Below are 11,577 nucleotides of genomic sequence, written 5' to 3' on the forward strand. Positions count from 1 at the left end.
CTCGTCTGCAGGGGTCCCATTGAGGTATGTAACAGTAGTGACCCCCTTTGTGGGCTCCCTCTTTTAGCCTGGGCAGGGGCTGTCACCATCCCTGCCTCCTAGGGACCCGAGGATGGGGTGGGGGGTGCCCGGGGAGCGGATGCGGTCAGGAGCAGCAGGTGGGGCGCCGGACCCACACTCGCCCATCTGGACGACTCTCAGTGAGGATGCTGTGTGTCCGAGAGCAAAGGGCAGAAGCTCTAGGGACGCGTGCTCCTGAGTCCAAAGCCGGCAGCTCTCAGGTCTCAGGTGTCCAGCCTGGTTCTGAGTACTTTGTGGCTGTCAGTGCTTGGGCCCTCCAGCAGCCCTGCTGGGATATCATCATGCGATTTCATCAATCAGGCACCCAGGACTTGAGGAGCTAAGCGATGGCCTGAAGTCACTGCACGAGTAGCAGGGGACAAAGCAGGCCTCTGTGTGCTTCCAGAGCCTTCCACCACTCAGCCTGAGCCTCTCCCACAGGGACCGCGAGATATCCCCAGGAGAGTCATTATGACCCCGACCCCTCCCACCTGGACCTGGTGTCCCCGGGTGGGTCCCCAGTCTTGCAGGGCCTGGAGGATTTTCTCCCGCAGGAAGCAGGATGGGCTTCTGCTGGGATTAAGATACTCTATGTAAAAGTTTTAATCACATGTTATTCCTTCCGTCCTCCCTCTTCTACCCTCTGTCCAATTACTGCTCATCAGATTTTTCCTGCTGATTCTAAGTTACTATCAGCAAAGGGTGATTAAGATGTTTTGTTCTTAAAACAAATATGAAAGCCTGCCAGTATAAATTAGCCACAGAGCTAAGTGGCCCTGTTCACGGTCATGATTCGATTTAGGGGGCGGGGTGGTGAGGAGGGCGGCCTGGAGGTGTCTGTCTGGAGAATGTCGCATCATCCAGCCCGTGGGTCTGTGCTGCTATCACTGAAGGGAGGCCACAGTCCGGCCAGCAAAGAATGGTATACAGGCCCCTCTGCCCTGTTTCGCCCCCCTCCACCCCGCAAGGACAGGATGCAGATCAGGTCATCCTGGGGAGCTTCTCAGCCTGTTCCAGGACATGGGGGACCCCTTTGTAGTGATGACAACCAAAAGTGTCCAGTGGATGCCTAGTGTCACCCAAGAAAGTAAAAGTGAACACAAACACCAATAAAAAGGGATTTCAGAGGACCAGCAACACCAACCACCGGTCCGGACACACTCCTCAGGTTACTGTCACCTCACTCCCTCCCCAGGATGGCACAGAGGGCGCCCAGGGCAGCAGAGTCTACTAGTGAGGCCACACGGGGCAAATGCATGTGGGGCTCATACTCACTACCAGCCTGTCTTCCCGTCCTGAATCCTACCGCACTCCATGCTGAGCTTCGCTGACAAGTGGCAAACTGATCAAATCCCCACTATTTCACTTGCGAGACGCTGTCACCTTCCACTGGCATTCAAATCTACCCTCTCCTTGACTCTTCACCACGCAGGAACATCTTTCACCTTTTGGAAAAGTGTTTGTAGAAACAGACAGCAGAGACACATGAGGCCCAGACTTGTTTTAGAAGGGAAGGGGACCCGTGTCCCTGCAGGCCAGCCCAAGGGCACCCGGGAGGCCACCAGGAGGCTCACCGGTGCTGTCTGCTTGAGAAGCAGGCTAAGTTTCTCCCTTGGAATTTGGTGGAAAGTAACCGTGACCTAGAAGCAAGACACCTAACCACCTGTGTCAGTTTCTGGCTGGCTCCTTCTCTAGCGGAGAGGTGAGGTTGGGTCACCTGGGGCCCCCCGGCACAGTCGGAGGGCTGATGGGATGAGTTCACAGGACCAAGAACCAATTCAGCTGTGTGGCCACTTGCAGAGAAAGGAGAGGGCCCCGGAGCACCTGGAAAGGAAATGGCAACGAAGCCCCGGTGCACGTTTGGGGAAGCAAGATAAAACAGAAGGCAGAGAGAGATCAGGCTACATGGGGGCAGACACAGGGGCGTTGGACTGGGACAGCATGCTGCCCCGGGGGCCTGGGAAAAGCCCACACACCACGGATCTAGAAGAGCTTCAAAAATACATCTGTGAATCAGAAATCCCCAAAATCCCTGTGGGAAGTAAAAGCTGCCCCTGTCTGAAGGGGCAGGATGCCCTAAAGTGAAGCAACGCAGGGGCTGGGGGGTGGGGAGCAGTGTTGGAAGCAAAGGGCAGAGCCACCCCCAGCAAGCAGGAACAGAGCTTCTCCCCTGCAGTCCATGTGAGAATAAGTGCGCAGGCTCAGGGCCTGGGAGCACGGTCTGGGCTGTGGGAGCTGGGCAAGCATATCTGCGTCCAGCCCTTTCTGGTTCTCTCCTGGATGCCTTAACTCCGGTCCTCAGAATCTCAAATCTAAGACCACACCATTTACGTGTCTGAAGGTAGATTAATGTCCTTGGTGATAAAGGTGAACAGGGACCTAGATGCTAGCACCATACCCCGGCCCTCAATGACCCGACCCTATTTGGAGAAAATGCTAAAATACCACATTCAAGCTGGGGCCCTCCACCAGCCCTCCTGCAGGCTCCCCCACCCCTCCCAGTGAACGGCAAGTTCCACTTTTCAGGCCAAAAGCTGTAGCAGGCCCTGACCCTCCTTTACTCCCACATTGGGTCGCTCAGGGAATCTCCTGCCTCTCCCTGTCAGACACATCAGTGTTTGACCACTTCTCACACCTGCTCTGCTGCACCTGGCCCCACAGCCTAGCACCTGTCCCCCATCTCACTGCCTCCGCCCCCCCGCCGTGTCCCCCTCCAGTCTTTCTCAGCACAGCAGCTCAGATCTGCCCACTCCCTCCTCCCTGATCACCTACTCTCCACATCCTTCTCCCAGCTCCAGCCATGATGGCCTCCTCCGCTCATTCCTGGAAGCCACCAGTCCTATGCTGGCCTCAGGGCCTTTGCTCTTGCTCTTGCGCTGCCTAGAATGCTTGCTTCCCTAGGTATTGACAAAGTGGCTTGTTCCCTTCCTTCCCTCAGGTCTGGACTCAAAGGTCACTTCCTTTGAGACTTTCTGGAGAAGCTTATCTGAAAGTTAATTCCTCCCCCTTGAAGTCATAGCCCCTTTCCTTGCTTACTTTTTTCCTTCTGAATATTTATCACTATCTAACATATGACTTATTTATCTTTGTTTATGTTTGGATTTCTCCCAACCACAATATGAGAATCATGAGGGCAGGAATTTTGGGGGGGGGGTCTCTTTTGATCACTGCCGTGTCTCCACCACCGAGAATGATGCCTGGCACGTAGCAAGCACCCAGCAGACACTCACTGCAAGAATGAATATGAAACCAAAATGTTAGATTTCACAGTAATCAAGAATCAAAGATCACCTGACTACTTGGGAGATATAATCTCTTGCTGGAGTGGTGACCAGGATGGCTCAGACTTCACAAGGCCTGAAACTGGTGCTATTAAAAAAAAAAATCAAAATAGTCAAAGAGCCCCAAACAGTAAGTCAGAGAGTCTGCATGTTTGTGTTTTAATGTGTAAACCTTCTCAGATGTAAGAGATGGAACGGGCAGGAGACCCTGACCACAGGCAGGAAACCCGGACCACGCAAGTATTATGCGGAGGGAATTCTGGTTCAAGACTCAGTCCCACTGGTGTAGGGTGTAGAAAAACCAAATGGAACCCCTTGATCACCCAGAGATAATATCCACAGGAAGCAGCTATCTCCATCTCTTTGGGTTGGGGCACCAGAAAGCATGGGTGAGGACCTCAGATCCAGAGGGAGAAGACGGTGAGGTGGAAAGCCAAGACTCTAAGAGAAAAGCATGGAGGAGCACAGACGCAGGACAAGTCCTGAGGTCAGCCTTGCCCAAGAGAAGCCAGGAAGGTAAGTGAGTGAGCGAGGTCCCTCCACTCATGCAGGGCCTGAAGCACCTTCGGACGTGCGTCACTGTGAAACATTCAAGGCCACGGATGGTCCCCGAGCCTAACACCACATGTGTGTGCCAAAGGGAAAGAAAAGCACATTCTCTCCACTCTCCCCCACTGCAAGACTTGAGGGACTAAGAAAAAGGCTCAGCAACCCTTTAATATCGGAGGGCGAGATGAACCATGAGAGACGATGGACTCCAAGAAACAAACTGAGGGTGTTAGAGGGGCGGGAGGTGGGAGGTTGGGTTAGCCTGGTGATGGGTACTAAGGAGGGCACGTCCTGCACGGAGCACTGGGTGTTATATGAAAACAATGAAGCGTGGATCACTACGTCAAAAACAAATGATGTATTGTATGGTGACTAACATAACATAATAAAATAAAATAAAATTAAATTAAATTAAAAAAAAATGCAGTGGGGGCTAAGGCCTTCACGCCCCGTGAGGGCGTTCAGTCAGACATTTATAAGAGCTACCAGCCTGCTGCAGCACGAGCTCCAAAACCCAGATCTGCTCACAAAGCTTGTTAATGAAAGTAGAGGGCACAAATCTAACCCAGCCCAGAAGGATTTCAATAAATTTCAAGCCAGGGAATCTGATGGGGAATTATCCTGAGGAAACGTGACATTTCCCATACAACACATGCATCTGCTTGCCTTTTGTATTTACAGTTTGTATATCCAGACAACCTTTTTATGCAAATAATAAATCCGCATGGAAGTCAGGTAGAATCTTCTCCTGACATTACTATTATATATTTGATTCAGTGAACAATTTCCCCTGGACTTAAAAGAATCTAAGAAAGGAAAAGGGCTTCCCCTGGGATTCCACAACAAAACTCAAGGGGTGCCCTGGGGCAGCACCAGCTTGCCTCCAGGCAGAGAATCAAGGACTGGAACAAAGAATTAAGGTCATCCCTTCCTCTGGCCTCAGGTCCCCACCTCCTTCCCTCCAGGGCTTGCCGGCCCAGCCCTCACAGAGGTCTCCGCTGAAGAGGACTCCAGCCCAGGCAAACGGGGCCAAGAGTTCCAGTATAAAGCCCTTTCCACCCAATCACTGGTTCTCAGCCTCAGCACCTCTCCCCATCGGCACCTCTACCAGCAGCACAGCTAACACCCAGAACCGGTTTCTCCCTCCTTCAGATACTTGAGCAGCTCTCCTGTCCCTCTGAATCTTCTTTTCTCCCTGCTAATCCCTCTCTTCCTAAACCTGTCTTCACTCTCTCTTCAGAGACACTCTCTGCGTCTACACTTCAGGAACCCAGAACTGAGCCAGCACAACTAAGCACAAGCCATGAGCACAGGTGGGTCGGAGCCAGGGCGTGTGCAAGGTAGGTTGGGTGTCTCACACTCACCACCCTTCTGCTCCAGGCAAGTCTATTTCACTACCAGATCCCAGAACTCCCCCACTGGCTACAACCCTTGCCTGGAGCAGCTGATGCTGAGGCTAACAGTCACAACTAGTATGTATGGAGGACTTACTATTACGAGACACTATACTATGCATTTGAATCCTCACCAAAAAGAAAAAAAAAAAGTAGCACTATTACTTATGTTACAGGGGAGGAGGCCAATTCCAGCCCATCTGCCTGCCTGGGGTCCCAGCTGAGCTGTGGCACCTGACCAGAGTGAGACCTGGCAAGGACAGGGGAGGGCATATGCCTCCGCCAGCCCTCAGGGGCTCTAATTTGTTAATGGCCAGCCTTGTTCCAGAAACGAGGTAAGTCACTGAATTAACCATTGTTCCTTCAGGCAAGCTTTCCTGATTTTGGCATTCATTTGTTTAAAAACTACAACATACACACCCAAATAGCAAAGCCAAGGAACACTGCTGCCATGCTTGAAATGACACTCAACTATCTCTGGAATGGCAATAAATGTGAGAATCTGGGGAGCAACGAGAAGCATGAAAGGCAGGCCATCTCACTCAGGGCCTTCAAACTCACTGGCTTTGGGAGCCTTTCCAAACGATGTGTCTGCCAGAGGATGTGTCATGAGAACTGAGCTAATTATCCATATAATTCACACACTGGGGCGAGGGATCAGCAGGAGGAAGTAGAGGTTATCTTCAGACCTCAGGCAGACCAGCAGCTAAGGAGACTTGTTTGCGCCACCCTGAGCTTCGGCAGATGCCCCCCAAAGGTGCCACCAGGTCTGTTTAGGAGATTGTGGAAAGGAAGGCCTCTGGGTGAAGTGTGACCATTCTCAGAGCTGCAGGTGGTCACAGCGGGTGGCGGAGGGAAGGACTGCTCAGAGCCCTACAGACTTCCCCGGCCCCTTCTCCCCCAGCCTTCTCCCGCCCCTCCCCCTTCTGGGCTCAACTTCAGCCTCTCTCACGCTCTTCCTTCCCTCTTCCAGCCGCCTCTCCTCCTGGCCTCCGAAGAGCAGCCTGTGGGATGGGCGCCAGCCTGGAGTAGGAAATGGGAAGCCACAGCGGTTCTCTGAGAACTCGAGGCCCCAGGAGCCTGCGCAGTCATAAGGCCAGGGAGGAGGCGGGCCGCAGTTCATCAAACCCCAGTGCGGTCCCACCCCAGGGGTGGGGACCTGGGCTCTCTCCCCTGCCGTCGGCAGCACGGAGGCCCATCCGTACGAGTGACAGAAGGCTGCGTGGCACCTCGGACTCGGGCTCCTCTGTCGCGGGAAACCAGAGGCGCAGCCCCTTCCAGCGGAGCACTCCGAGGGGGGCGGCTGCCAGACACGACGCGACCCCAATCGGACACTGTTGTTAACTCTTCCCAAACATTTCACCAGCCCTCTCCTGTCGCTTTCGGGGCGGGGCGGGAGTCACAGCCGGCCCTCCCGAGGGTGAGGAGGGAGGGAGGCCGCCACTCCGGAGCAGGGGCTGGGTTGAGAGACCTGGGGGTCACCCCGACACTGGCCGCTGTACTGGTACTGGTCAGTGACTCGTCCTTGGGGATAGTCGGGGCTCCCGTCTTGCCGATCTCCGCCTGCAGGGCCTCAGGGCTCCAAGAGCTGGCTCCTCGTCCTCCGACCACTGCCGCCCTGGGCGCCCTTCATTTGGGGGCGCAGATCTAAGCGTCCCCCGTCCCGTCCCAGGGACGGAGGGAAAAGCCGCAATCTCGGCTTCAGTAACTGCCCCTCCGGCCTGCATTGCACTGTAAAACGACCTCGTAACCACACCTCCCCGTAAGACTCCATCCGAGGCGCCCCCCCCCCCGTCCTCCTTTCCCCCACCCGGTGCCCGCCGCCCCCGAACCTTGCCGCAGCGGCACGCGCGCTAGCTCCGGCCGGTCCTCGGGGAAGGCGTCGCGGAGGCGCTGCCACAGGCGGCCGAGGTCCGCGAAGCTGCGGTGCAGGTAGAGCACGCTGCGGTCCGACCACTCGGTGCGGATCTCGAAGAACTCCTCCTCGTCGCCGCGCCGGCTGACGATGAGCCTGCGGATGCCGTTCACCCAGCAACCGCGCACGAACATGTTCACAAGCGAGGTGCCCTCAAACACCGCCGAGGCCATGCCGCGGGCCGCGCATGCCCCCGCCTCCGGGGGCGCCTTCGGCCCCCGCCCGCTCTCCGGCCCGCTCGCCGGGCCGGGGGTCTGCCTGAGGTCTGCCCGGAGCCGGGATCGGGCCGGGATCTGTCCCGGGCCGGAGTGCGTCCGACGTCTCCGGGGCCGGGATCGGGCCGCCGCCGTGTGCCTGCGGTCTGCCCGGGACCGGGGTCTCTCCGGGGTCAGGGTCCGTCCGAGGTCTGTCGGGAGCGGGGAGCCGGCCGGGGTCTGCCTGCGGTCTGCCCGGGGCCGGGATCCGGCCGGAGTCCACCGGGAGCCGCGGTCCGTCCGAGATCTGTCCGGAGCTGGGGTCCGTCTGGCGGCTGTCAAAGACCGGAGTCCGTCGTGACCCGGGTCTGTCCGGGGTCCGCCCCCAGCCTCCGCGCGCACTCGCGGGGAAGCGCGGCGACAAGTCGGTCGGGCCGGGCCGAGCTGCGTCTTTATAAGGCACTTCCCATCGCGGGTGGCGCGGTCGTCGACGTCGAGGCCGCCGCCGCCGCCGCCGCCGCCGCCGCCTTCCTCCCTCCACCGGGTGAGCGGACGCGCCGCGGGCTGCGAGCGGAGGGGGTGGCCTGGCCCGCCGCGCCCCGCGCCGCCCACGCGAAGCCCGCGCTGCTGGGGCAGCCGGCACCCCCGGCCGCCGGGAGCCGGCCCGAAACCCGAGCGCCGGGCCCCGCCTCCGCGCCCCCCGCCCGGACCCGGACCGCCCCCGCCGCTTCCTTCCCCTCCCGGCCCCAGAGCCGCCGGCCCGTGACTGGACGAGGAGCTGGGGAGGGAGGGCGGGGCAGGCCTGCGCTCCCGGGGTTCTCGGGGCAGACTTTCTTCTCTTCCGTGTCTCGCTCCTCGGCAACCCTCGGCTTGGGGGCTGCGCGCCCTGCCCCGCCGGCGACAGCGAAGGAAACTGCACGGGGGTCGGGGCCGGGGACCCGGGCTGGGCGGAGCGCGAGGGAGGCTGCGGTGCCGGGGGGGGGGAGGGCGGGGGTCCGGACGCGCCGGGCGTCGGGACTGTTGCTCTCGCCCTAGTCTCTGCACCGTCGCCCACCCACCCCGGGCTGGGCCGGGGGCATGGGCTGGGGACCGAGGTCCGCTCGCCCCGCGTTCGCCCCGCGCTCAGCGTCCCCTTCCCGCCCGGTGTCCGCTCCCCGCCCCGCGTCCCCCCCGCGCATTCCAGTCGTGCCACACACAGCCCGGACACCCGCTGCAGACAGACCGGGACGCGGCGGGACACACAGACAGGGAACGGGCGTCCATTAGGACTTGGCCAGCCAGCCAAGCGGTCGCCCTCCAACAGGAGAGGGGGTTTCCCCCTCCTCCCCCCCCCCCCCCGCTAAGAAGTGGGACAAACCTTGGTGGGAAAGGAGTCTCCTGGGAAAGAGCCCCCCGGAGTGAGCTGGGAGCCCTTTGTGAGTCTGGGATTTTGAAAGTCGAACTGGGGAAACTGCTCACCTTGGAAACTGGGATTTATAGCAGCCGTGATTCACAGCCTATTTTTTAGGCTGTTCCTAATTGGAAGATAATTTCAAGCAATAATTTAAGAATTGGAAGCTGGTTCCAGAAGTGTCTCCTGTGACCTCACATCGCCCTAGGCAGGGGTGGGAGAGCCAGGGCTTAGGCCCCCCTTCAGCGCCTTGCAGAGTTCTAGAAAGCACAGAGAGCCCACCTAGGGCACAGAAACGTTAGAGGTTGAGGGCAGGTTGCTGGTCACTTGACTCAATCCAGCCCGAGATATGTCCCCCTTCCCACCCCCCCACCCCCCCCACCTCCCATCACGGCCACCAGGGTTTATTCAGACTGCTCCAGTGACTTGAGGTGTTCTATCTCCACGGTTCACCATCTAGGTTTACCTTTATCTCCCTGTGCTGGTCTTGGTCCCCGTTTGCTGTGTAAACTGGGAGAAGGACTTTTCGGCAATTTGGCATGCCCTGCCCCCACCGTGGTGGCAGTAAGTGTGGTGCGACTGATAGGCTGACCGCGGGAGTCTGCCCTGGGCACCGAGGGGCCTGAGGGCAGGGGCTCAAGGAGGCACGCAGGGCTGCGTTCCTCCTTCCTCAACAAAGCCCCATTGAGGCCTCCCTTGCAGCCACCCTCCCAGGACACACACCCTTTTGCTCTCCAGGCCACTGGGCTGAACAGCCATTGCTAGGACTTTAAAGGCCAGAATTAAGGTGTTTTTACGCATTCTGTAAACACTTTCCTAGGAACAATCATGTCTGGGGTCCCCCGTTGCCAAGGAGACCTAACTTTGTGAGACTGCCCCTCAGTCTGTGCCAGGCATTCCTGGTCACCAAAGAGAAGAAAGTATTTTCCTATCAGTGATGTTTGTTTGAAGAGACCCAGAAGGAGGGAAAACCAGAAATAACAACTGCCCCAAAGCCATGAAAAATTACAGAAATTCAGATTAAAACACAGTGAACTATTTTTCATCCATTGCATTGGTACAGATTTCTAAAAATCTGTTAAGAAAAATTATCCCAAATCTGAAAAGAAGACCAAGAGGATGGTCACCCCCTCTCAGTGTATGTCCTTTCAAAGTTACTGGGTGTTGTTTTAAAGCCCAAGGATTACTTAATTTTCTAGGAGAATGTACCATTGTTTGGTGTTACTATTTACTATTAATGAAAGGGTAAGACTCTGTAGGGTTATATATTAACGTGTAGATTTGTGCTTGATGGAATGCAAATAATTTTTGCCCCAGAGATAACTTCACAGTTTATCATTTATTGCCCTGTAGGACATTAACCATTTTTATATCTAGTCTAGCAATCTTATTTTAATATATTTTAAGGATGATATAAACCTTTTTCTCCAAATGGTCGTTGAGTCAGCTTTGTCATCTTACAAATTTTCACATTAATTAATGAGGGGAATAAAATTTGTGACACATGTTCATGCCATATTTGTAGAAACATTTGACAGTCACATTTAACTTTTGAAAATGATACTCGGGCAAGTCTGACATCAACAAGAATTTTTGCAGGATTATGGACAGACAGATTTTTGAGTGCATCAGTTGGAGCAGGCTCTTTGGAAAGCGGATTAGCAGTGGTTGTTAAAATTGAAAATGTGAATGACTTGTCACCCAACAACTGCTAGGATTCAATCCTAGAGAAGCATTTCCACACTGGCACTGACAGAAAGGTACCAAGACACTCCTCACTGCAGTGTTTGTCACGGTAAGACATTGGAAAGAACTTCAATGTTCATCAAAAGTGGGGTGAATAAATTAGTGACACGACAGAATACTATATAGCTGTGGAAAATGGATCAGCTATAAGTATGGATAGATCTCAGAAACAAGATGACTGATGGATATAGCATAGGAATAAAGATATATATAACAAAACAGTACTAAATTTGGGAAGATACCTGCCAAATTCATAAAGGTAACCTTTGGGATGCTGAATGAGTCCAGATTACAAGGGTGTCGAGAACATTTATCTATAATGTTCTTATATACATTTCTGAATTACATGAATGTGCACACTAATTTTTAAAAAGGACATGGGTGCTGTGGGAGGCTGGAAGTCCATAGCCAGAGTGCTCCCGAGTGCTCACTTCTGGGTAGTGGGAAAAATCGCTAATAAGATTTCCTTCTTTAAAAAAAAAAAAAGATTTTATTTGTTTATTTATTTGAGAGTGAGAGAGAGCACGAGCGAGGTGGGGGGGCAAAGCGAGAGGGAGAAGCAGATTCCCCACTGAGCAGGGAGCCCAACCCAGGACTCGATGCCAGGACCCTGAGATCATGACCTGAGCCAAACGTAGATGCTTAACCGACTGAGCCACCCTGGGGCCCCGAGATTTCCTTCTTAGTATATCTCTGTTACTTAAATATTATCTAATGATGATGATGAAAAAAATCTCTGAAACAAGTACCAAAGCTTCTGACTCCTGGTCCTGCCCAGCCCCTGACAGACTCCAGCTGTTGAATCTCACACTGCTCACTTGAACTTTCTTGGCCTGGACTTTCCTTTATGTGAATTAGGAATTGTAAACAAGAATGTTGAAAAGCCCATGTCTGCCACAAGGACAAATAACGTGGAAGATGGCAAAAAGTGTGCCGTGGACACCTTTGCGGGCCCGTGGGATGTAAGCGTGAGGACCAGACACAGAGGAGGAGGAGCAGTTTCAGGCTGTAAATGAAGCTGAGTAGCCCGCTCAGGGCCTGCGCTGAC

The 11,577-nt window shown here is 55.1% G+C and overlaps 1 protein-coding gene across 3 annotated transcripts in view; it reads right to left on the minus strand.

The window, feature by feature from the left end:
* Window positions 1-8,053, minus strand: part of PXDC1 (PX domain containing 1) — a 28,543-nt gene extending 20,490 nt beyond the window's left edge. For 2 of the 3 annotated variants that reach the window (XM_028122905.2, XM_028122906.2), the window contains exon 1: window positions 7,117-8,053. In XM_028122905.2, coding sequence (XP_027978706.1) covers window positions 7,117-7,372 — 256 coding nt within the window. In that variant the 5' untranslated portion in view covers window positions 7,373-8,053. The remainder of the gene's footprint in view (window positions 1-7,116) is intronic. The other variant, XM_088024104.1, reaches the window with a different exon arrangement.
* Between the last annotated feature and the right edge of the window lie 3,524 nt (window positions 8,054-11,577).

This window comes from Eumetopias jubatus, unplaced genomic scaffold (genome assembly GCF_037043125.1).
Source record: "Eumetopias jubatus isolate StellerSeaLion01/CBP00866 unplaced genomic scaffold, mEumJub1_p1.0 scaffold_6, whole genome shotgun sequence".
Lineage (NCBI taxonomy): Eukaryota > Metazoa > Chordata > Mammalia > Carnivora > Otariidae > Eumetopias > Eumetopias jubatus.